General features: G+C 37.2%; 2 protein-coding genes across 2 annotated transcripts in view; both read left to right on the top strand.

Moving 5' to 3' along the window:
- LOC103478388 (complement C3-like) lies at window positions 1-20,979 on the top strand. The gene is made up of 43 exons (XM_008432602.2): window positions 1-135; window positions 889-1,087; window positions 1,760-1,922; window positions 2,342-2,415; window positions 2,770-2,858; window positions 3,108-3,190; window positions 3,288-3,375; window positions 3,453-3,555; window positions 4,055-4,175; window positions 4,800-4,915; window positions 5,487-5,633; window positions 6,237-6,336; window positions 7,203-7,297; window positions 7,414-7,605; window positions 7,747-7,902; window positions 8,756-8,885; window positions 9,288-9,356; window positions 9,508-9,573; window positions 9,679-9,793; window positions 9,881-9,969; window positions 10,128-10,267; window positions 10,699-10,911; window positions 11,623-11,686; window positions 11,776-11,865; window positions 12,558-12,764; window positions 12,855-12,930; window positions 13,528-13,687; window positions 13,754-13,849; window positions 14,324-14,474; window positions 14,936-15,021; window positions 15,249-15,326; window positions 15,424-15,579; window positions 16,232-16,294; window positions 16,728-16,809; window positions 17,311-17,359; window positions 17,585-17,675; window positions 17,757-17,846; window positions 18,114-18,216; window positions 18,381-18,467; window positions 19,420-19,500; window positions 19,792-19,875; window positions 20,107-20,251; window positions 20,422-20,979. Exons 1-43 carry the CDS (start codon window positions 41-43, stop codon window positions 20,558-20,560), a joined length of 4,821 nt encoding a protein of 1,606 aa, XP_008430824.1. The 5' UTR covers window positions 1-40; the 3' UTR covers window positions 20,561-20,979.
- Window positions 20,980-21,367: 388 nt separating this feature from the next.
- The window catches only part of LOC103479133 (complement C3-like), a 25,539-nt gene continuing 20,252 nt past the window's right edge, over window positions 21,368-26,654 (top strand). The window contains exons 1-10 of the mRNA XM_008433763.2: window positions 21,368-21,552; window positions 22,253-22,451; window positions 22,581-22,743; window positions 23,120-23,214; window positions 23,764-23,852; window positions 23,939-24,021; window positions 24,096-24,183; window positions 24,315-24,417; window positions 24,816-24,936; window positions 25,808-25,923. Coding sequence (XP_008431985.1) covers window positions 21,455-21,552; window positions 22,253-22,451; window positions 22,581-22,743; window positions 23,120-23,214; window positions 23,764-23,852; window positions 23,939-24,021; window positions 24,096-24,183; window positions 24,315-24,417; window positions 24,816-24,936; window positions 25,808-25,923 — 1,155 coding nt within the window. The 5' untranslated portion in view covers window positions 21,368-21,454. The remainder of the gene's footprint in view (window positions 21,553-22,252; window positions 22,452-22,580; window positions 22,744-23,119; window positions 23,215-23,763; window positions 23,853-23,938; window positions 24,022-24,095; window positions 24,184-24,314; window positions 24,418-24,815; window positions 24,937-25,807; window positions 25,924-26,654) is intronic.

The following is a 26,654-nucleotide window of genomic DNA, read 5'->3' as shown; positions in this document are numbered from 1 at the left end:
TAACTGGGAATAACTGGGGGAGTTTACTTTGACAGCAGCTATGGAGTCCAGCAGGACGATGAGTTGGACCCAGCTTGGATTTGTGACTTCTCTTGCTTTGTTCTCACTGGTTTCTCTGGCTGATGGAGCTCCTCTGTAAGTAGAGCTACCTGAACTTCACACATTACATTTCAGGTTAGATTTAAAGAGCTAACCCATTGACACATTATGGGTACGCTGATTTTCTAAGACGTTCTCAGAGATTAAAGTCAGACTGGAGGTACTTCTGTACAGTTTGTATGTGTCAAATTCATTTTTGGACAATTCAGTGTATCATAAATAATGACGATAATAATAATAATAATAATAATGTTTTGTAATCAAGAAAGACAGCTGTTTTACATCTGGAGCTGGAATATCTTTACATGTTGTCAGGCTCACATGAAATATTCTCCATTTCTAGAACCACATCTGTGAAGTTCCACTTTGATTGCTATGAAGCGTAAACAAGTTTAGACGTATTCTGGTTCTACCTTTTCTTCTTTCATTCATATTTTTTCAATTAAACATTGCTGCCTTTACATTAATGCCTAACGTTGTCTGTTGTTTGCCCCCTGGTTAGCAGTATTTCTTGGGAGTCTTAGCTAATTTTTCTGTGCATGCTCCCTGTTTAAATTGCAGGTTTTTCTAATGTGAATGAGTTCATTATGTTTAAGCTGAAGGGATTTTTTTCAATTTTCTGCGACATCTACCCCTTAAAAAGTAAACAAAACTCTTTAGATGAAATTATAAAAAATGAAAACAGTTTAAATAAGCTAGCTACATTGCCGTTTCTTCCGTTTTTCAGGTAAGACAAATTCCATGCAAGAATAGTTTTGATTTCTCTTTCATGTCTGCTTGCTTCTCCAGGGAGGTCTTGTCGGCACCCAACCTGCTCCGAGTAGAAACAACAGAAATCGTCTTTGTTGAAGTTCAGGATTATGTACAAGAAAACGCCATACCTGTGCAAATCAAAGCAATGAATTATCCAACGAAAACTAAAGCGCTCGCATCAACTTCTGTGACCCTTAATAGGGAAAACAACTTTCAGGGTTTTGGGAAAATTCAGGTAACTTTGTTCAGATACGATTTAAAAATGATGCCTGTTGTTGTGATGCTCTGTCACTCAAAATCAGTCTGAAGGTTTACATCAAGGTTGTTGATAGCATTGCATCAAACAAACAGATAAAAGAACCAAAAGATTAAAAGAACCAACAAGCTTTTTGTCAGCAGGACTTCAGTCCTCTGCTCTCAATTCAAATATTTTGAGGTATTTTCTTCATCAGTTCTCTTAGTTGGCAGTTCATATGTTACATGGAAGCAACATAACAAAACTACAAGGGTTTTCAGCAAAAATTACAACTTTCAAACGTTTTGAAAGAAATAAGTTCAATCATTTTTTTAAATAAAAGACTCTTTGATGTAAATGTTTCTGGACAATGAACTAAATCCCCAAATTGCACATAAACATTTATAATCATTTGGCATTTCAATGACAGATTTTACTTTAATTTTGAAGATATATCTGTCAAGGTTCTTTTAACGAGTTTGGAAAACGTTTTAGAGATTTCCCAGAAATTACCTCAAGCTGTTTCCTTGCTCTAGTCCCCGAACAATGGAGCGCATCTTCTGCATTCAACATATCTGCTTTTGCCACAACTTACAAGTTTTAATAGATTTAAAAGTCACGTGGTGTCCCAAATCCCTTGTTTAAATTTTTTTTTCTTTGCTTTACTCCCAGATTGAGGCAACAGACTTCAGTAAAGACCCCAACAGAAAGCAGTACGTGTATCTCCAAGCACAGTTCCCAAACAAATTGTTGGAAAAAATTGTGTTGGTGTCCTTCCAATCCGGGTACATTTTCATACAGACTGACAAAAGCATCTACCTTCCCAACAGCAAAAGTAAGTCACAACTACACAATGGTTACAGTCTGAAATCATGCTCACCAGTATTACCAGAGAAAAAGTTAAGCACGTTTATATTCACAGCGACAATATCTATGGAAAAAACATATAAGCAAAGAAAAAAGAAAGTAAACCCTGTTTCAAGTTTAGTCTATTTGTTATGTATTTGTTTTCTGACAGGTCTGGATAGACCAGTAATGTACTATAGAGCGTCAGCAATATTAAATGACAGCTTAAAAGGAAACATTGGGGGCAGGCAGTATGTCTGTCTGTCTGTCTGTCTGTCTGTCTGTCTGTCTGTCTGTGTCTTTTTAAATGTGCAAACCGAGAACAATTCTCCTTGTTTTTACGCTCAGATTTGACTTAATCTGATGGTAAAATGTGTTTTACATTTTTTTCCTTGTTGTGTTTCAAAGTTATGTACAGGATTTTTGCAGTCAGTCCTGGCATGGAACCTCAAACAAATGTAGCTGTGGACACGGAGATTGTGGTAACGTACTTTTAAGTTTCAGTAACTGCTTTATCTACTTCTGTACCACACTTGGATATGGATGTACAAACAAAATATCTTCAAAATATCTTCCAGAGTATATTCCCCAAAAGTCTTGTATTATCTGAAATATTTCCTTGGACTGTGTGTAAGTCTGTTTTGGTATAGAAAAAGATTTTAGAATAAATTACCTGCAAACTGTACATGTTGCCATGATGTGGATATTACCAAAGAACAGCTGAAATATTTGAATTAATAAAGAAAAACATGATACTTTACAAAATAGAGTGTTTTGTTGTTGTTGTTTTGGTTGATGTCAGTGAATAATCAAAGGTTGTTTGTTTTTTTCCACAGACTCCTGAAGGCGTCACTGTACGATCTGACTGGAACGTTTTAAGAGCAGGGCTGGATTATAGAGACTATAGACTTCCTGAAGTCGTCAGGTAAGTGATTTACAATAATTTAAAAAACAACATGAACTAAAACTTATAATTAAAGCCTTCAGTTACACCAAATATGTTGAGAACACTTAAAATATATTGTATAAATAACATAATTATTATTCTCATATGACTGAAAGCAAGAAACACACATGTCTCAGGGAGAATATGTGTGAAATGTTATTGAACTTGAATTAGCTCCTTTCTCTCAGTGCACAGATAATACTTGTTTCTCTGCGTGTTTGCATGTAGTTTTGGAGTTTGGAAAATTGTGGCCAAGTTTAGGAAAACCCCACAAGTGAGCTTTACTTTTGAGTTTGAGGTCAAAGAATATGGTAAGACTCTTTTCCACTTTAAAAAATAAAAAATGGCATCATCCATGCCTGATAAAAACAGAGAAAAGGTTCTCATGAATGTCTGCACATTTTGCAGTTCTCCCTAGCTTTGAAGTTACACTGACACCTGGAAGCCCCTTCTTCTATGTAGACAGTGAAGATCTCACAGTCAACATCAAAGCTATGCAAGTATCATGCAGATGAAAAGACAGAAGTGTAAATAAAGCATTCACCCAAGTTAATATTTTACTTGCTGTTTCAGATATAACTTTGGGGAGGCAGTGGACGGAACGGCCTACGTTCTGTTTGGAGTTGTTCAAGACGGTCGTAAGAAAAGCTTTCCTGACTCTCTACAGAAAATCAAGGTAAAAGGGATACATAAGGCTTTACGGTACGGTGCAGACTTATTTCAGTTTTGCTGTTTTCTACATGATTTTTAAGTATTTTCTTCTTGTCTGACGTTTCAGGTGCATGTCAGCAATTTGTAACGTCACTAAAAGAGAATTTTAGCGATTCAACTCAATAAGTTAAACTCACATAAATGTACTCCACACAGTGTGACACAGTTCAGGCATCATTTTCTGTTAATTTGAGTTATTTAAGTTTGGATAACCTGTGTGCCATATTTATCTAAATTAACAGGAAGAAACTCTTTACTTACTATAATAATATTATGCAGCGTGAGTAACTTTTTGAGTTGAATTATGCAGAACTAGAAAGACTTATGATCATGTTGCTGTTGTTGAGATGTACTTGCTTGGATTAATGATGCCAATTAGTGTACATTTCTGACTGAAACGTTAACCCAAGTACTCAGAGTTAAATATTTTCTTGATGACAAACTTTTGCTTCGCATCATGTCAGATCCTGGAAGGCGATGGAGTGGCCAGACTAACGAGGGAGCAAATCACACAGACCTTTTCAAATATTGCGGAGCTGGTGGGGAGCTCTATATTTGTAGCAGTCAGTGTGTTGACAAAAAACGGTAAGAAAAAAAATTTTCATTTACACACACTAAGTTATTATTACGCAAAAGTAAGCCATAAAGAAAACTGACCATAGTATGTTTGACTTTGAGTTTTGAACAATTAGAAAATGTTTTTCATGGTTTAAAAAGGCTGTAAACCTGTGTAAGGTAAAATGTGTTTTTTATTTTCTTACGAAGAATCTGAAAATGTCTGCTCAAGTAAACATCATCGGCTCTAAATGTTGCCACTATTTTTCAAATGTAGCATGTCTGTAAAACATGAATCGCTTCAGTTTGAACTGTTATCACTTATTCTTACATAAGCCAGCGCCACAACAAGTAAACAAGATGATACGCACTGAAGAAATTACTTCCATGAAAGATTTTTTTTTGTAATTTACCAAATGTTTTTGTACACAGAAGCATTTCATCCTTAAAGATGAATAAGAAAACAAAAATATACCAAACTGTGGCGTTTTCAACGTGAAAATTTGCTCTCTGCAAAACGTCCTCGTATAGTGTTCTCGTTTTGATGGGGATAGATTTTTAAAAATGTGTTTAACTTTAGATTTTAGCTGTAGGTAAAAGGTTTGGACTTTGATTTTCTGACCTTTTTTCTTCGTTGTTATGTTTTACCATTAGGCGCTGAAATGGTTGAGTCTGAGCTGGGAGGCATAAAGATCTCCTCTTACCCCTACGCCATCCTCTTCAGGAGAACATCAAAGTTCTTCAAACCAGGCATGCCGTTGGACGTCACGGTACATAATTCATTTACATTAAAGACACCGGACAGAAAATTTGATAGAAACATATTCCAACATCCTAACGTGTGTTAACAATCTGAAAACTGCGCAGGCACAGCAGTTTTTAAGTTCTGTTTGCACCAAAACAAAATCACACAAATATTAAAAATCAGCCAGAAGATGGATGGTAACACAATGTAAAAATGTCCAAACTCTGCATTGTTGTAGTTTACGTAAATGAGTTGGCTGCAGGCAGGATATCTGGATCCTTATAAAACTGTGCAAACATTTCTTAAAAACATATTAAAAGGAGGACTTTACCTTAAAGACACTCTTTAATTCAAAACAAAAGTTTTGAAGTACATCAATAAGCTTTTTTTGCCCCTCTGCCTGGTTGGAGAGTTCGTAGAGAGCAAAGCACCTCGACTGCTTTCACACTAACGAGGCTTTCAGGTTCACCGTATTCCAGTCCAGTCGGGTGCGGAGGAGCTTGAAATGTTTCTACAGTTACATCATGTGATGTGGCTTAGCAGCAACTTGACGTTTTTACTGCTTTCTTGTGTGTTTTTTTTTCCGTCTCTGGCAGGTTGAAGTTGTGAATCCTGATGATTCCCCGGCTCCAGGTGTGACCGTGGTGGTGGATCCTGGCAACATGGAGGACGTCACCTCAGAAAATGGCGTGGCAAGATTTAGCATCAACTCATTTCAAAGCTCTCAAGCCGTGTTTATTGGAGTAAGTCGTGTAAATTGTGTCCCACCTGACCCCCATGAGGTCACTGTGAAGGCTTAACCAGTCACTAAGCAAATGTTTGTTTTAAAATAAGAAAGTTGATCACAGGTAGGGAAACAAAACGACTGACTAAAGCATCACAGTAATTAGACGAACCAAAAGCCAAAGCAATTGAAAGAAGACATAACAAAAATGTCTGAAAGAGCATTAAAAACAGGCTCAAATAGTGGGGCAAACCTTTTAACAATTGGGATTATACACTAATTTAATTATTACTGAATGTTTAGAAAGGGAAGAACAATAGGTAATGGCGCTGCAGCTAAACTGAGGGAAATGATATTGCAATCTTGCAAACAGAAAAAAGAAATCAGAACTTATCAACAAACTGATCACAAGGAGGATAAATCTGCTAATAGCCCACAGGTATTGAGCAGAAGAGTGGAAAATAGTCAAACAATAAGTAAATATGAAATTACCATATAGAAATGTGAGGCAGAGAATAACTGGGTATGTAAATATGGAATTTACTCAATAGCCATGGATAGAAAAAATGATCTTTTTGTCCCTCTATAATAGTTACATTTCTCTGTGTGTCATTTTTTACAGGCGAAGACCAAAGACCCCAAAATCCCAGCAAATCGACAAGCGTTTGCCTCCATGACGGCTCTTCCATACAAAACCAAAAGCAGCTCTTACCTCCACATGAGTAAATATAGAAAATATGTACAGATCCACATTATTCTTTACTCAAGGCAGATGAAGGTTTGAAATCATTTTTCTTCAAATGGGGAGTTTCTGAATGGAAAAGAGACAGACACCTCTAGAAAGATAGAACTACGCAAAGAATAGGAATGAAAACAATATACATTTAACTTTTTTAAAGTGGTATGTTGAATATCATTAACACCCTAATCAATAATGGCATTACAGTAATCAACCAATTTAGTTATTGCTGTCCATCTTTTTGCATATCACCTGTTATTATTATTATTATTGTTATTATTATTAGCAGAAAACTTGCTAAGCCCGGTGGTCGGGGCTTCGAGGCGGTCCATCATGTTTTTGTATTAAAAGATTAAAAGTAGACAGGAAATGTAAAAATATTACTGGGTAATTAGATGTTGCAGGAAAATATTGCCAATGAAACGCTATTTAAACCCACAACTATAGAATCTTACAAACAACACATAAAAAAAATTGCACTTCTGTTTAATCCAAATTTTATAATGTATGTATGTATGTATGTATGTATGTATGTATGTATGTATGTATGTATGTATGTATGTATGTATGTATGTATGTATGTATGTATGTATGTATGNTATGTATGTATGTATGTATGTATGTATGTATGTATGTATGTATGTATGTATGTATGTATGTATGTATGTATGTATGTATGTATGTATGTATGTATTTATTTATTTTTTATTTATTTATTACATGTATTTATTTGTAATACATATAATATAATACTCAGGTTCACTTATACTTATAATACTCCTGCTCTGATAGTGAAACTGCTGAATCTAGTAAGTGAGACCATCCACAAATAACAAGTTGTTGTCACAGGTTTGGATTCAGCTGAGGTGGAATTGGGAGAAACCATAAAAGTCAATCTGTTCCTCAGCAGACAGGAAAGGGAACACAAATACATCACATACCTGGTAAGAACAAAATGCAGGCAGCCTGCAAACACGTGGTTTTACTTCTATGAACCTGAATTGTTTGAAGCTCTCAATGTTGGGATTTCATTCATGCATGTTTTTGTCTGTATTACCAGATTTTGAGTCGAGGTCAGCTGGTAAAACATGGACGATATCACATGAGTGAACAAATGCTGATGAGGCTGAGCATTCGCGTTACCAAAGAAATGTTGCCATCTTTCCGCATCGTAGCCWACTATCATCCAAACTCTGAAGAAGTGGTTGCAGACTCCATGTGGGTGGATGTCAAAGACTCTTGCATGGGATCTGTAAGAGGCACAACAGCTGAACAATTGCACATCCATGCAAGCTAATACTACTTCATGCACAAGAATATTAACGTTTGTGAAGTGTGCTGAAGGGTCGCCTTGAGCAAAAATAAAAAATAAAAAACTTTCTTTCTCTTTAAGCTAAGTCTGGAACCAGTGAGACCTGCTGCATTTTATGCATACCGCAGCAGCTTCAGTCTAAAAATCACGGCAGATCCTGAAGCCACAGTGGGACTAGTGGCAATTGACAAAAGTGTCTCAGCCCTCAACAGGAAGCACCGCCTGACACAAAAAAAGGTAACTCCTTTCGTCTGCTTGCCAAAAATATTTGTTATTTTTGCACACAGTTGAATTTGTCTGGTTGGTTAAATGCATTTCTCCAATTGCAAAGCTGTAACTTATGAGTGCAAATTAAACTCATCAAAAGTTTATTCTAATTGAGATTCCATCCTGCATACAGAACATACATGTATTAATTAACTATCTTTCATTAAATGACGGGTATCATACAGCGCATATGAATGGATCAAATAGCATAAAAAGAAGGGTGAATATTAAGTGTTGCAGATTGATTAAAACCTTCAACGAGGTCCAGAAACTTTTAGAAAATGGGTTTGAGAAGCACTACGATTCTGAGGGCTGTGTTGTCTGAGACTCCAATACAAGACTGGCTGCAGGGAGGGTCAGACAAAGAGCCATTCATTCAATTGCTTCAAACTGATGTGTGAAGTTGAGTGGCAGCAGCTGGATGTAGACGGACTCATCTCCACACACATCTTTTGTTTTTAACTCGACTCAAGCAGAGGGGCGAGTGTGGGGACCGTCGACAATCCCCAGCTGAGTGAATCCGTTTTTTTAAAAATTCCCAGACTAGAAAGAGGATCATCACCTCTTTGTACTTTATAGTGACAACTAAGAAGGCTGGTACCATCTGGTAATTTTCTGATGCTCCCAGGGAACTTCAATGCTTATGTGGGCAACAATAAACATGAAGAGTTGGAGAAAAAGTTACTTTTTCTAAAACCAAAACTAAGTTTCCATACATGTTCTGGGCTTTTTTTTTTGTACTTATGCAGAAAACTTCCATTTTATGTTAAAAATGTCTGAATCTGTTAAGTGGTTGTGTTTAAATCACTTCCATTGTGTCTAGATCTGGGACATGGTGGAGGAATACGACCCTGGCTGCACAGCAGGGGGCGGAGAGGACGGCATGCACGTGTTCTACGATGCTGGACTCTTGATGGAGACGAGCACCGTTCCAGGGACGCCTTGCAGAACAGGTTAGCTCTTGCTCCTGCTGCTTTCTTGACAGAGCGGATAGCAACACGGCCAAACGTTGTCTGGCCAACTCTGAAACAAGCAAAGATTTCTCCAAGGACTTCAAAATAATCCCACTATTTTAGGTGTGATTGGATTAAACTTTTATGCATTCAAGTAATGTCAAGTAAAGTAAGATATTGTGTGATCTCATTAAAAGATGCCCTTTTAAGATCACCTGAAGAAATCACCTGCATCTTTAAAACCTCACCGAGAAACGATTTGTAATCTTGGTGCGTGTAAATGTTTTCGAAATCTCTAATTTCTCCGTCTTGCCTGAAGATTGTTGTTCTCTCCGAGATCCGCACCTTTGAATCTAGAGCAATTAATTGCAATCTAATTACTAAATGTTGCTGCTTTTTCAGATCTCCAGTGCCCCACATCCAGCCGGAGGACACGAGCCACCACTCTGAGACATAATACAAGCAGAGCGGGTAAAAGTTTAAAAACCACAAGGATACCGAATCTCTGTATGGCAGATTAGATTACGGAATGAGAAAAAAACTCAATCACATGAAATACAGATATTTTCTGTTCTGTCTGATTTTACATGAGGATCATCTTGTTCTCTCTCTCTTCCTTCAGATTCGGATTTCTTTAGAGAAATTCATCTACTGCGTCGCAACAGGAGAAGAGCGCAGCATACGAGTGGTAGTTACCATCAGTTCATGTCATCACTGTACAGGAATCAACATATTTCGAAAGCGGTCATCGATTCTTACTGAGATATTCTTCTTTTCTTCATTTCCACTTCAGTTGAGGCAGGCGGCATCACGGATTCAGATTTAACCGTCATTCGCACTCGATTCCCAGAAAGTTGGCTTTGGTACGATGTGAAGACGAACGCTTGCCCAAGAAACAAACCTGGCTGGTGAGGAACAGAAACGGCAACGCCAACACAGACGTCTAATCAGATGTTTTCCACATGAGACCAGCTCTTATTATTTATCCATTTCAGTTTGTCTATATCACATGGAAAAACTTTCTTCCTGCCTGACACGATAGCAACATGGCAGCTGACAGGCATCAGTCTGTCAAACACTCACGGTGAGGAGGACTCTTGACTTACTTTTGCTGTTTTTACATAACAGATTCTTTCCAAATCAATTCCTCTCTCCATCTGCAGCTTTGATTTAAGTTTTTAAGGTGAACAAAGGGGTGGCTGGTGGAGTAACTTTGTTCTGTTTATTTTATTTTATTTGCAGGTATCTGTGTGACTGACCCATTAGAGGTTTTTGTGAAGAAAACTTTCTTCATCGATCTCAGGCTGCCGTACTCGGCGGTTCACGGAGAGCAGCTGGAAATTAAGGCAGTTCTCTACAACTACAGTCCTAATCCCATCACTGTGAGTCTGAACTATTCCAGGGAAATTAGTTAACATTTTACACAGCATGGATAATTTTTTGATGTTCAAAAAATACCTTTATGCACACAAAGCAAATGGATGGCCAATGTGTTTTTTGGACACTAATTAGCTCTTGTAAGCTAGCTGTTTAACCAGCTTGTATCGAAATCCCCAATTTCTGCCCAGGTGCTCAAGCCAATTTCATCCCATTACTCTGTTACTAATGTACAAAACTAATGTAATATTTTTTTTAAAAGTGTATTTCTGGAGGGAAAACATAGAGATAGGTAAATCAGATTTCAAGATGTTGAAGCATCAAAGGGGTGAAACTTCTGCACCCATTTCTTCTAATCTTTTGTTTGCCGTTTATGATACCTGAAAATGAATCCTGCTGGATTTAAAACCATGTTCCCTGTTCTATACACTTTAAGGCGTATGTGGATCTGATGGAGGAAAACGACGTGTGCAGCGCAGCTTACAGACGTCTGAGCTACCGGCAGGAAGTCCCAGTTGCAGCTCAAACTTCCCAGCTAGTTTCATTTGTCATTATGCCACTGAAGACAGGACACTTCTCTGTGGAGGTCAAAGCATCTGTTAAAGATTCAAGCCTTGAAGATGCAGTCAGAAAAACACTGATAGTGTTGGTAAGTCTGACTATGAAATCTGGATCTTTTTTATTTTTATGAGATGTAACAAGAAACTTTCTTCTGAATTTATTTCCTAAAACCGGCAAATTCTATGTTTTCTTTCATTTGATGAAACAATCTACTAATATTGCCTCATACCAGTCATCACTGATTGATTCTCAGACAGTACAAAAGGTCAAACTGTMTTTAGTAGTGTGCTCGGTTTTATTCAACCCAGTTCATTTTGAAAACACATGATGTTTGCAGGTTTGCCAAAATGATCTTTTAGCTTGATATGGTATCAAAATGCTGTTCTGAACACACTCACGATGTCCTGCATTTTAGAATATTGCACCGCTTTACTCAAACAGCTGCAAATCTCAAACACAAAGATGGCTGCTTGGTCCAGGACCGGCAAGCACAACATGTCAGACAAGCGTTTTTAAACATACGAGATTTTATGGATTAATCGCAGTGATAATCCTCCACTGGGTTTTATAATCTTGGATAGAAAATCAAATTCATTTGATTTTGTTATATTGGAGAAAACCTTTATCTCTAATCATTTCAATGTATTTTAACAAAAACCACAAAAAGGAAACAAAAGATAAAATGCAATGTATTTATTATTCTGGGACAACTGCTCGCCTCGGCATAATTGATACACAACATTAGTTCTTCTTGTAGTCAGAAATTCTTGGTGTTAATTATTTCTTTACATTTTTGTAGCCTGCAGGTCAACTGGTAAAGTTGGTGGAGATTGTCACATTAAACCCGTCTAAGAACGGCATTAGTAAGTTTAGAAACGAGATACTAAAAGAACAAGAAAACAATATTTTATTTTGCTGAATGAACTTCATAACTTGCTGCTTTTATCTCTAGACGGCAAAGAATCTGTTACGATCAGCGGTAAAATCCTTCCGAGCGACGTCGCTCCAAACACACGGATGACGACTTACATGTATCTGACAGGTAATTCAAACAAGTAAAATATCTGTTGAAAAACAACATTTCTGAAAAAAAATCTATTTCAAAAGCATTATACGTAATTGGTAATGTTTGTTTTTAATTGTGTTAAAATGTTGCTAAAAGTCTGTCTGTGTTGCCTATCAGAGAAAGTTTTAGAATTTGCTCAAATCTTTGCTTCTCTCCACCGACCCACATAGAAAACGTAAAAGTGAAAACTTAGCATTATTAATTTTTGGACTATTTCTCTTTTGCACATGACATTGAACTTTTCCAAACGTTTAACACCACATTTCTTCAACTTACTGTGTTTTTACTCCTTCAATTATTTTCTTTAGCCATCTTGTTTTACAATCCTCATTGAAATGCTTCCATTTTGTGTCTGTGTGTATCAGTTATTTCCTGTTTTTCACTGTTTTCATAATGCTCAAACCTCACTTTATATAACTTAATTGTATTATTCTCTGAAGACACTGCATTATACTCTGCGCTTCCATTTATTTTGGTCCTGATTTTTGATAGTTTACAAAGTGTACTAAAAAGGTTTAAATGTTCCTGGAACAAAATACACCACAGACTCGACTCAAAATGATCAAATTTGAATATAAAAGAAAATGTCGGCAGCTTTTGCAAAACGCTCGTTATGCCTTCATCTTCATCAAATATTTTCACCGACTGCTTTGTTTCTGTGTGTGCAGGAGCAGGGAAGACAAATCCATTTCAGGAAAATATCATTAGTGGAAAATCATTGAGAGGATTCTTCAGAGAGCCTCTGGGCTCTGGGGAGGAAACGATGATGACCATGACTCCGTCTGTCGCTGCAACGATGTACTTGGACAAAACCAACCAGTGGGAAGCGGTGGGGCTAGAAAAAAGAGCTGAAGCTCTCCAATACCTAAAGAACGGTATCATCAAATAACAACTTGATTAACAATCAGAAGATAGATCATTTGTGGGTTGATAGGATGAAAGTGAAACCTTTTTTTTCTGTTTAGGGTATCAAAGAGAGCTGACCTTCCGTGAAAGCGACGGCTCTTTTGCTCCATTTCCTGCCATACCGAGCAGCACCTGGTGAGACAGGCGACAGCTAACTACATATTCATTATCTGCACACAAATATTCTATTATTCAACTAAAAGAAGTTTTGTCTGAAATATTTTATAAAAGCAATGAGAGGCAATAATTAGCATTAAAAATAAATCCAATAAATGGAAAACCAAAATGTGTAAAACAATCTACATGATAAAGTCCCCTAAAGAATATCTTAAATTATACATGTTTTTTAGACTGTTCTTGTAAGCTGTGTGTAAGATAAGTGCGTGAATGTAAGAGTGTTCCAATGCGCAGACTCCAAGCGACTTTATTAAATAAACCTGGTCAATTACTTAAGAGAAGATAATGAGATAACAAGGGGAAATTTGTTTGTCCCAGCATAGCACAAATGGAAATTCATTATTGATTTAAGATAAGAATGGGTTGACAAAGTGTTCAGTAAATAGTCATGTGTTAAAGCCAATGTGTGCATAACTCCACGTCCGATCAAATTGAAACATTTCATTTTATCCTGTCGATAATAAGGTACATTTTTGTCTTGTTTATTGTCAGACCATGTGTTTTTCATAAATACGTGCATATCTGACTCATCTGTCTGAATATTTCCTCCACAAGGCTCACTGCTTATGTCGCCAAGGTGTTCAGCATCATATCCAACATGATAGATGTAGATTCAGCAAATATCTGTGGTGCCGTCAAGTTTCTAATCCTTACCACACAGCAGCCGACCGGGATGTTCAGAGAAGTTGGATATGTGTTTCACACCGAAATGATGGTAAGTCATTTGATTTTAATAATAAAACAGAAGCAAAAATGAAAATTCATTTATGTGGCTTTGCAGGGCGATGTTGCTGGCACAGATTCAGATGCTTCCACAACAGCTTTCTGTCTGATTGCAATCCAGGAGGCACGAAGAATATGTGCGGAATCTGTTCCTGTGAGTACAACCTGGTCTCTGTCTTACACTTCAATATTCAAATGCTGCCTGTAGAAATCACCTCCTTTTAGTAGCAGTCGTTTTATTTGGTTGTACAGAATAATCATGAGAGAAAAAAAAAATGTTAAAGTTTGCAATGTACGAAAGCTAAAATCAACACTTACATTTAAAAGTACAGTATGTGTTCTGGAAGCGCTTAACTGTTTACATGAACAATCAGTCCTCTAATTCATAAAATGTAAATTAGTACTTATGTTAAATAGACAAAACCAAAATACCACCAGAATGACATGGGGCAAACAATAATGCAATTTTTTTTAGCTTTGTCTCCTTATATTCCCTATATTTACCTTTTTGCTAAATGTCTGCTCACTCAGCTTTAGGCACTATTTTTAGGATTGGATTTAAGCTTGAAAGATAAGTCTGTGTAAGTATGTATAATATGTATTTAAATTATAATTATTTTTCTTTCAGTCAATGACCCAAAGTATAGTCCGAGCAGCAGCCTATCTGGAGCAGCGTCTGCCTGCTCTTACAAACCCTTATGCTGTTGCAATAACTTCCTTTGCCTTGGCGACTGAAGACAAACTCAACAAGGAGACACTGTTCAAGTTTGCTTCTGCAGGTAAACAGCCAGCTTGCTGTGGTTGGTTATGTACACTGACATTATGCTGCCAATAAACAATGTATCAATGCAGATTATATTTTGGGAAAAGAGAAATGGGTCAGACAGGGTTTTGGTCAGTTTGTAAGAGTTAAACTGACTTTTTTTTTTGTTTGCTGTGTCCATGATCCTTAAACTACCTATCTGACAGGATGTACTTGTAGTGTACAGGTCAGAAAAACTGCTGAGCTGGTGACATGTTTACTCTGATTTTATTGATGCATAACTTACTAACTTAGCAAACAGATATTATGAATCCTAGCTGCTAAATCAAAGGGTTACTGCCTGACAGATCACACAGTGCGTGCGTGCGTGCGTGCGTGCGTGCGTGCGTGTGTAAAACAGTGTTGTGATGTTGGTACAGTAACATGCTCAGATATTTTACTTTTAGTCTAACAGGATATTTCATGTCTGGTCCACAGATCGATCTCACTGGCCTGTACCAAGAGGAAACACGCACACGCTGGAGGCTACAGGCTACGCTCTGCTGGCGCTTCTCAAGGCTGAGGTGACACTTCCTGCTGTCATGCAAGATCGTTGTAATTCAGTTTCTTACATTTCAAAAAACTAAGTGTGTAAAACAGATGAGCTGACCTCTAATTAGTCTCTGTTGGGTTGTTTTTGGAGTACAGATGTTCTGTGACTCTGAAGCCTTCTTAGACGGTCACATAATGTTTGACTTTCTGTTGTCTGGAGTAAATTTGAAAAGCTTTTTCTCACATTGCATCGTTAAAGGCCATTGACGAAGCCCATCCTGTCGTGAGATGGCTCCGCGAACAGCCAAATTTAAATGGAGGTCATTTATCGACACAGGTGACAAAAAAAAAAAGCTGATTCAAAAAACATATTTTGGGTACTGAGATTTCCCGAGGAAATATTTTTTAACATTTGCTCGTGTCTCCCTCTCCAGAGCACCATGATTGTGTACCAGGCCGTAGCTCAGTACTGGAACCGTGTGCAAGACGTAGATTATGATCTGAAAGTGGAACTCATCTTTCCAGGGAGGATCAGACCAGAGACGTATCACTTCAATAAGGATAACTATTACATCACAAGGACCTCCAAGGTACGAACACAAGGGCAAGATGAAGCACAAACGACTGGTTGTACAAATGTTTACTGATATAACACCCTCCACATTAAAGTGTTTAGTACGTAAGCAGATATTATGAAGCAGCAGAAATGATCAGCGTACTGTATGATTGTGGGATTTTAGTATGATGCAAAATGTAAGGCAAAACCAAAATGACATTTAAGCGACTGTGTTTCCTTAAATGTTTGATTTGACCAAAATTGACAGATGGTTTTGTTGTTTACACAGGTCCCACTTATTAAAGCCGCAGAATGTAAATTTAAATAATGTTTTTTTCATATTTGGTAAACCCGTCACCATATCATGACAGTATAACAAGAGAGAGACAATTTACAGAAATCTAACTCCTCTGCCTCCTCCCTCCCTGTGGTCCTACTGCCATCTGCACAAACACACAGCTCTGTCAGAAACAACCAATCAGAGCCAGGAGAAGGGTTTTAGTGCTGTCAGTCATGCCTGTGTACACGCTGCTCACACCCTCCACTGATAGGTCAATTAGCCACTCAGAATTGCTGAATTTGTGAATTTGTGCATGCATAATTGTCTGTCTCCACCCTGCAATGGTTCAGTATGAACAGAAAATGTATGAATTAGTAACTTTAAAATTTGTGTGTAATTTTAACAGGTTGACACAGTAGACAAGGACATAACAGTGATGGCAAGTGGAGCTGGAGAAGCCGTCTTAAAGGTGAATAAGTTAGTTTTGAGTGATTTCTTCCTAAAGTTTTCATGAACGCCTGCTAATCGTCATGACTGTGTTACTAGCAGTGCATCAGGCTAACTTTATATTTTATTAAGGTTAAAACAGTTTTAATGAGCAACATTGTTTAAAGACACAGAGTAGCTAATACTTCAGGTGCGGACTTGTCAATTTAATACACTGTATGTTTTGTGTACTGTATATTAAAATACAGCATATATTATTAGTACTGGCAAATGCAGCATTGCATAAATGGAAAATGGCACTTTTCACCAATATCTAAATCATGAAGGTAAAGTTTTATTTTATTGCTGTTTTAATATAATTAATGAAGGAAACTGTAAATTTAAAAAAGAGGGATTTTTTAGATGCCTCAGAGATTTGCTGAAATACTCATTAGGACTTTTTTTATCTTTGAAAGATTGTGTCTCTCTACTACACTCTTCCTAAGGAACCTGAGAGCCCATGTGAGGCATTTGATATGAGTGTGCAACTTGTGCCGGGTAATTTCTCTTTCTGCTGATGGATTTCTTTATATCACTGCATGATCTTCTTCTTCTTTTTTAAATACTTTAGCCTGTAAAAAACAATATTCCTTTAGTCAATTAATGATTTTTCAGATCAGAAAGTCATCAACTTTTGCTGTCAGTAGTGAAACTGAACCAAAGAAAATGTTCACAATCAACTCTGTTTAGTATTGGGTTTTCTTCATCTATTCAAATTTGTTTGATCTGAAATGTGGACCTGTGCTGAAAAAGTAAAACAGAAGAAACCCAAAGAAATATGTAGGTGTAGGTGTATTTATATATTAAGCAAATCTACAATCAATTCAAATATACGTGAGCATATATAGACATTCTTTTAAACTCGTGTCATATTTATGCAATTGTTTATTTTGAAAATAGAGCAGATCAAATAAGTCAAAATCTAAGAATGGAATAAAATTAATGCCAAATCAGTGCATAAACAGAAACGTAAAACCTTTTATCTATTATGACTTGCAGAAAAAATCACAGAAGAAGAAAAAGTATACAGGTTGAGGATACAAGTCAGGTGAGTATCGGAGAGAACTGTGAATATCAATTTCACTCCTTTGTTTCAAGTTAAGTTTTATGTGTCTACAGCCTTTTACCCCTTAAAATATTTCCATTTCTCAATATATTTTATTTCCCAAAACCCTCGTTCAGCTCCTTCCAGAACTTTTATACCATCCATTTTTTCCCCCCACATGCTAAAACAAAGGCTTTTATAATGACAAAAGCCTTTGTTTGTGTGCAGGTTTAAGAACAGAGACCGCAATGCAACGTTATCAATCGTGGATGTCGATTTACCATCCGGCTTCACCTTTAACAAGCCTGACCTGGACGCAGTAAGACGGCAGAAACAACAAACATCCGGAAAAATCCAAACCCCTTTAATTTGCATAACCTTTAACAATGTGTGCTAACAGTTGTCTACAGGCCGTTCTCCTGTCATCTCCAAATATGACGCTCACACATTTCTGTCAGAAAGAGGATCTCTCACCCTTTATCTGGACAAGGTAAGACTTCCTCTAGATTGTGCAACATCTTGCTTTATACCGGGTTTTCATCCATATTAAAATAGACTATTAGTTTATAAATTCTCCGTTTTTCACGGGTTTCAAATAAGGTTATCCAGTTTCAGGCAGACCGGCTTAGTGCAGCATGCACTCAACAATACTCTTATGGGAGTGTCTATAATATTAAATTTAATCCTTACAAATGTTTACTACTATAAAAAATGTAGACGTTTTATATATTTATATCTTGTGCACATTTTGTGCCAGATTTCTCACACGCAGCAGGAGGAGATCTCTTTCCGGATCCACCAGGAGATGAAAGCTGGAATCCTGCAACCAGCTGCTGTGAAGGTCTATGAATATTACAACCGTAAGTTTCCAGCTGCAGGAATGCAGAGCAAAAAAAAAACTACGAGCAATTTTCACAGTTCTATTTTGAAGGATTGAAATGCATATTTTAAAGGCTAAATTACAGAAATGATTCCCTTGTAAAGTGCAACTTGTTTCAAACATATGTTGTTGTTGTTGTTGCAGAGAAACCTTGTGTGAAATCCTACGGCCCTGAGAGAACCGGGTCTCTGTCCAAGCTGTGTTTGAACGAACAATGCGCTTGCGCTGAAGGTAACAGAGCAGCGGCTGTCAGCTGGACGCTCCTCTGTTGTCTGCGCTGCCCAGTGTGGAAATGCTCACCTGCAAACTAATCAATTTTCAAACTGTTTGAAAAAAAAAAAAAAAAAGAGGATTGCCCAAACAAAGCTGCTTCAAACTGTCTGAGAGACAAAAATGTGGGGCTTTTTCCGACATGCTGAAGCAAAAACAATTCTCAGTGAACTGATTTATTTTTAACAGCAAGCGGAGAGACAGTGATGCCTTTTCTGCACCACGTCTTATGACGTGTGGAACGCCAGAAGTCCTGTAATGTGAGGTTTGGCCTTCAGTCCAGATTCTTTTAATTTTTTTCATCAACTTCAATACTTCAAAACTATTTTGTCCCACATACAAACTGCCTGTGTGAAAGCTTTATATTGCACTTATAGGTTCCATGGTCATTTATCATAATATTTTTGCTTATGGAGTCAGTATTTAGCACTTTGGAAGCTATTTGCGAAACATCTACTGAAAACACTCGTCCCAACTGTAGGTCTAATGTTAATTTTATTATTAGGATCTTATCAAGGAACAAATGATACAGGGGAAATGTTTGGACAGCATATTTTGTTTCTGAATTAAGTGCTAGTACCGTGACAGGAACTGTTCACTTCTTATGGGGGAATTTTACTGCAGGATGCCTTGTCTTTTGTTCTCAAAACTTGTAATGCTTCTGTTCCCTTTCATATATTCTCTGTGCTCTCTCAAATCTTTGTGTTCATGCTCAGATTTTCTCTGAGCATGAGCATGCAAAACGTCTCTCTGCTCAGAGACGAGAAATTCTGCACACTCTCGAAAAACAGTAAAATTCTCCCATAAATTCTGCGTTGTCACTGTTATTATGTAGTAATTATCATTAACTTTTTTTTAATGTGTAGCCATATGCAAATAATATTCTCTTATGCATTTATATTTTTCATTCTAGAGAGGTGCAGTGGTCAGAAAAAAGGAAAAGTCAATGACGACGAGCGTCTTGGGAAGATTTGTAATTCCACTATAAATTTTAGTAAGTCTTTATATATGTATATTTTTTATTTTCATTTTTTTTTATATATATATATAGAGAAACAAAAATACTCTCTCAAACATTTTGTGCACATCTATTTCTTTTGAGATGTACTGAAGTGTTTTACAGACATCTCTGTGTTGACTTTAGTAAGTGATGATCTTCATGTTTGGTATTTGGGGTCTGTGATTTTCTGCAGTTGGATGTAAATAATTTCAGGACCCGGCTAAGTTCACCTCATTTTGTCAAAATATACCTGCAAACAGACTAACGATCTTTGTCTCTCGTCAGTCTATAAGGTTAGAGTGGAAGAGTTGGCTGACAGGCCGCCGGCTCATGTTTACACGCTACGAATTTTGGAGGTGATCAAAGAAGGTGGGTGATAAAACGTCTCCTGATATCTCTGCCCTGTTCTCCGTTTTAGTCTGACGGGATCGTGGGATTCTAATATTAACCTTGATCAAATGTCATAGTTTTTTCTTTCTTGAAAGTGTTGCGATTCACTGAAGCAGCAATGCTACTATAAATACAGATAAACAGCTACAATAATTATTTTTTTGGTTTTTTGGTTGTTGTTTTTGACCAGATTTTTTCACTACGTTACAGAAAACCTTGATGTGGGAGCACAAGGTAAACAGCGCAAGTTTCTTGGCAAAAAAGCATGCAGAGATGCTTTAGATCTGCAAACAGGCAGGACCTACCTGATCATGGGCTCATCGAGAGACATAAACAAGGACGAACTCGACATGAGGTAACTGCAGATTAGTATCACCTTCACATTCGTACAAAATCCTCTTTAAAATGACTTTTGTGCCTCAAATTCTACTATTAATAACTATAAATATTATATCAGTTGATGGAAAAGCCCCTCACTGTGTGGCGATGTAATGAAGAGCATTTCTTCTGACTTGTGTTACTCAGCCACTGGTACACGTTTGGAGGGAACACCTGGATCGAGTACTGGCCCGTAGAGACGGAGTGCCAGCTGGAGGCGCACCGAGCCGTCTGTATGAGTCTGCAGGAGATGGTCGACCAGTATACTTCCTTTGGATGTCTTTGAATAAAACAGACCCAAACTAAGTTCCCCTCTCTCATCTTTTGTGACTCGCCTCCAGGACCAGGATGACATTTTTCCAGTCTAAAGAGATTTCTCTTTGTTTTTTTTGTTTTTTGGCATTTTTGAAAACAGAAACTATGTCTGTATATGAAAATGTTCTTTCCTATTAAAATGCATTTGATCTTGTTGTCTTCATCATTGTTGCCAGTGAAGTAAGTGAAATGTTCTTATATTTGTTTTTAATTACATGCTCTTGGTATTTTAATTACTGGGATGATTTTTTTTTTTTTATGATTGTTGTGCTCATGTCACCTATCATAGAAATTAACCTGTTTAGTTAAGCCGGCGTATTTACAGAAATGTCTATTAATTTGCACTTTCTTCATAGATTTTCAAACAAATAAAAAAATGTTGTCCCTACAGAGAGCCTGACAATGAATCTTCTGTTTCCAAAGCTGACAAAACAATCAACAATGACAACCTATTAGCATTTGTATGTCAACATATCTGCAGGAGCACGCCGTCTGTTTGTCTCCTCCGTTAAATTTACTTGCTAAGTTCAGAATTTTATGCTATTTCAATAAAGTATTATAGTCTTAATCTACCTATTTTTATACATTAGCAGAAGTAGAAAGATTCGTTACAATGCTCATAAAAGCAACAAGCATCAGAAACTTAAACATAAACTGACTTCATAGTAAAAATATATTCATCAGATCCAGTAAACTCCTTGGATGTACTGGTTTGAAAAGGGATTAGCAGGTTAGTTTTTAGATTAGGATATATTTTAAGGATTACACCATGAATGAAACATGTGACAGGTGAAGTGAAAGTCCACACAGAGGGAAGCGRCTGCATGACGGAAAGCTGCAGCTCTTTGCTGCACCAACAGTGAATATGKGSTCAGGCTGCAGGATGACGAGGACACAGCAGTGGTGGTTGTTCACCTCAGTGGCTTTTATTTCGGTGATTTCTAGGACAACAGCAGCTCCAATGTAAGTCTGATCTTCTATCCTCTAGTTTGTTACAGCATCAAGAACCACTGCRTGCCTGTCTGTCTTCAATCCTGTTAGAGGAAGTTATAAATTTGATCCAGTTGCTGTTGCAGATAATCCCAAATCAAAGAAGTTGAATTAGTAGAAAAATAAAAAATACATCCATTCCCAGGCTGGTAGCAAAATKTAACGTTTTGAGGAGAAATTATTTGTAAGACGTATTAAATCACATTAATAAATTTAGTAAAAAATAAAGTTGGATGTGTCTGTTAATTTTAATTTTGAAAGAGTAAATTAGCATTTGAAGACTTAGAGTCAAACTCTGATATTGTGTGAAGGAAGACAAGAAAGAGCAAAGTTGTGAGGTAGTATTCATGCACTGGACTGACACTGGACAAAAACTAAAGACTACAACAAAATATTTAAAACCTTTTAGTTTTAAAGTCCCAAGACTGTTGAACAGGTTTAATGTGTCAGTAAATCAAGAAGAAAAACTCAATAAATCTCAAATTGAAGATGTGGGTAATGTTTTTGGACAKGCAGGGTAAACAGAAACTTTAATAGACTCAAATAAATGTTGTGAAACAAAAAGGTAAATGATTTATCTGTGATAAGATGTCAGTAACCTGTAACTGGGTCCAGTCTGGCCGGACAAAWCTTTACGTTCAGCTTTACTTCCTGGCCTGTTTCTGCTCTGCAGGAAGGTGATGTCTGCCCCCAACCTGCTGCGGCTGGGAAGACCACAAAACATCTTCGTGGAGTGCCAGGACTGCCCCAGTGAGAACAACTTCACCGTCAGCATCAGTGTGATGAACTGGCCGACCARATCTCAAAGACTTGCACACGCCTCTGTGAACCTCAACACTGCAAACAGATTTCAAGGCTTTGGGGAAGTTGAGGTGATGTTGAAACTGAGTTTTACCTCAAACGTTTGCGGATTTAATTCATGAAACATTTTGAACCATCTTCAGATGTCCAATATAAACACCGCTCAGTCATGACAAACATTTCTTTTAAATCTTTGACAGATTCCTGCTGATGACTTCATTCGCAGGCCAAACTTAAAGCACTATGTGTATCTGCAAGCTCAGTTCCCCGATGCAAAGCTGGAGAAAGTCGTCCTCTTGTCCCTGCATGCCGGCTACATCTTCATCCAGACGGACAAAGCGCTCTACACACCCAACAGCAAAGGTGAGTCCGACAGCGCCACAAACACACCTGGCCTGTTAGGTTGTTTAAACGAGAYGGTCATAAAATCAGTCAGGAAGTTCAAATTACAAATGAAGATTGTCTTGATTTATTCCACTTTCTGAGACAGACTCTTTTTCCTCAGCTGAATTTTAGGCAATACTAAGTTATTTCTAAGTAGAAAATATAAAAAGACAAGACGGCAAAAAATGTGTCAGAGTCTGGTGGTATTTGCAGAAGTGCTGGTCCAAGTTAGAACTTAGCAATGGAAGTTTTAATGTTTTATTTTTGAGAAAATGGGAGTTCAGTCCACAGTATTACCTGATGGGTTCATGTAAAAAGTCTCATGATAATTGGATGTGTAACATTTTTGCTGCAGTTCATTACAGGATATTTGCCATGACGCCTGACATGAAGCCTGTGGAGAGAGACAACATGACCCAGATGGACGCTTCTGTGGCCATTGAGTTTGTGGTGATTTATTTAACATTTGAATATCATTGTTGTATGTTATGTTATGAGAAAAACATGGTAATTCCATGTTTTCTAAACCCTTCTAAAACCATTTATGAAATACTTTTAGAAGCATATTATAGCATTTACATAAATATGCAGCAAAGAAAATTGGCATATTTATACAAATTGTAAATATGCAAATTTTCTTTGCTGCTTTTAAATAAATTGATATTTATTAATACAACTAAACAAATATAGCTTTTCAGTTTAAAGTGGCTATTAATATCTGAATTTGGACACTCATTATAGAACCGAGGCATTTGAAAAATTGTTAATGATATTTGATTAATCAGGAACTGCCCAAAAGAAATGTAGAGGGGAGAAAAATCTTCCAACCTGAAGTAGATGGTCATCCAAAAACAAGTGYCACGTGTTACATTTTTTTCTGAAGTCAAATCTTGAATCTGGGAATGATTTCCAAAAGAAGATGAAAGATTTATTTAAAACAGAAGCTTTTTAGTTAAAAAATAGAAGCTTTAGTAGCAAATCCTTGCTTCAATCTTTTAGACCCCTGAAGGCATCATTCTTCAGATGGATCCGGTTTCTCTGAGGTCAGGGATGCACGCTGCAGATTTTCAGCTTGCTGAAGTTGTCAGGTGAATATATGACAACTTTTATTTCTGAGATCTTTTTTAAAAACATACACCGTACATCATAAATCTCCTCTGTGCTTTGTGTCAAGTGTTGGAATTTGGAAAATAAGAGCGATGTTTCAAAGCATACCACAGATGAGCTACTCTGCAGAGTTTGAGGTCAAAGAATACGGTGAGTTCAATCAGTTTTCCTGACGTGTTATTGGTTTTTGTGAGAGCTCACTCAACTCTGTGCATTATTTTCAGTGCTGCCCAGTTTTGAGGTTAAACTGACCCGCCGAAACTCGTTCTTCTTTACGGACAGCACAGAACTCCACGTAGACATCAAGGCCGTGTATGTGAAATTTTTCTTTTGTGGTTTTGGAAACAATTCTTGATTGTTCAACTGATCTAAGCTGTCTGAATTACTGATTGGTGACAAGAAGACACTTTACACGATTAAAAGCATCTTCCTGCTGACTCCAGGTACATGTTTGGTGAAGATGTAGAAGGCTCTGCATATGGAGCTTTTGGAGTTGTGCATCAAAATCAAAAGAAGAGTTTCCCCAGCTCACTTCAGAGGGTGCCGGTAGGTCTTCTCCTCTTATTTTTCTGTTGCATTTGGGTTTAGGTCTGTGAAACAAACTGTATGTACCGATGAAATCTCACCTTTTTCTAAATACGGTACTTTAAAAATGGAAAGTTGTCATGTAAACGCTGTGGAAAAACTTTGTTTCTTTAAACAAATCCCCAGTTACTAACCTGAAACTAGCTCGTAAGAAAGGGAGGCATTTTCACCAGAGTTCATTCTTTCAAATTTTTGGATGCCTTCAAACAGCTAAGAATGTAACAAACCACTGACATTTTTGGTCAATACATTGAGTTACAGCCATGTGGTTAGATACTAAAGTTGCCTGTGAGTGTAAATGAGATGTAAATGTGTGACGACACCAAACTCTTCAGATAACGTGCATTGTGTGACATTAGATTGAGAGAGGAGAAGGAATGGTGACCCTGAAGAGAGARCACATTACTCAGAGCTTTGAAAACTTCACCGATCTTATGGGCAGCTCCATATTTGTGGCGGTCAGCGTGCTGACAAGAGACGGTAAGAGAAGCAGAGGTCGGTGGGGGTCAGTGTCACTTATCCAGGAGAAACGGTGGTAGTCTGTTTACAGTTTTCTGTGACTTTCATTATCTGGAGAAAAACAACATGAGAATAAAAGTTCTTTATTGTATTAAAAGATAAATAGTGTATCGCCTGAGAAAATTAATACATTTAAATGTGAAGTTTCCATTTAAAGGCCTCACTATGGACTCCTGGATATGCCACAGTACAATTAATAACTAAACCCATAAATATAAAATAAACCAGTAAATTCATCTTACAAATTTCATCTGCCTGCTTATCCTACAGGGTTGCACTGAGACAAACACATACACATTATCACTCAAGGGAAATTTTCAAAATATCAACCCAACGTTGTTTTTAGGAAGCTGGAAAACCCGGAGAGAAGCGACACATGCACCAGGAGAACAGGCAAACTCCACACAGACTAAGTCCAGGCAAAGATTTTATTGTTTTTATCTTAAATTTAAAAGAAACATGAATCTATTTATGCTTTTGCCAGTAAGCCATAGCTGTACATACAGATACATACGTACCATTTAAATAAAGAGTCCTAAAAGCCGACTTATTACATCAAAGCCTGCGTCTCATGAAGTTTCTCATCACAGTCCTTGTTTTTTTTTTCTTTTTACTTGTCTTTGTTCTGTAGTATAAAATTAGAACATTTTAGCAATTAAACCAAAAAAAAAAACATGACTAAACTTAAAAAACTTTGTTTCTTTAAAACTGTATAGTGACAACATGCCGGTTTATCTGTTATGTCGTTCAGCCATCCAAAGCTGCATTGGCTGTCCTTGCTGCTGTAAAACAATAAAGTGAAAACCCAAAAGTTTTTATTTTATCTCCACAGGTAGTGAGATGGTGGAGGCAGAACTGAGAGACATTTATATTGTCACGTCACCTTATACCATCCAGTTCACCAAATCTCCCAAATATTTCAAACCAGGATTATCTTTTGATTTTGCGGTAAGATTTTATGTCTTTTTTTTAAAGCATATACAGACAAACTTTCAATTTGAAAGATTATCTTAGTTTTATGACTGATTTGCAGCTGGTTACTTAAAGACTAAGCAAATCACTTTGTGAAGCGTGATACAAACATGACCCTGCTATTTAAAAGGTTTGCATGTTCAACAATAAGTGCAAACTTGACAGCACACACGCACACAAACAGGATTGTCTCTGCAAAATGACCCAACATCGCAGTCGCAATAAATTTAGTGTGTCTAAATTTAGCGCGAGATACTGGGAGAAGGAGATGCAATGACTTACAACCCACAATACAATTTGTTAAAACTGCACCAGATTGCGCTGTGCTGTTTTTGAGTCTGTATTTAGCTCATTTGAAAGCAGGTGCAAACTGGCGAGCAAAAACGCCTGCCGTCACCGTGGCAAAGAGGCGGCTAACAAGGACGGAAAACATCGGTTGCCATTTATTTGGCTCATTTAATAAATAGAAACTGACAAGTAACATCCCACAGCAATGCTAACTCTGAGCTGCAGGATGCTACAGAATAATCCCAACACACTATCACTTCATGGCAGCTCCATGTTTTATGTCTGGATTCTCTGCAGGAGCGTGTCTGTAAAGCCCAGAAAAGGCAATGGACATTATATTCAGTGGTGGAAAAAGTACTCAAAAAATGTACTTAAGTAAAAGTACAAATACACAGACAAAAATGTACTCAAGTAAAAGT

This window comes from Poecilia reticulata, linkage group LG1 (genome assembly GCF_000633615.1).
Source record: "Poecilia reticulata strain Guanapo linkage group LG1, Guppy_female_1.0+MT, whole genome shotgun sequence".
NCBI lineage: Eukaryota > Metazoa > Chordata > Actinopteri > Cyprinodontiformes > Poeciliidae > Poecilia > Poecilia reticulata.
Note: the sequence above shows the minus strand (reverse complement) of the source record. Positions and strands in the feature narration are given on the sequence as shown.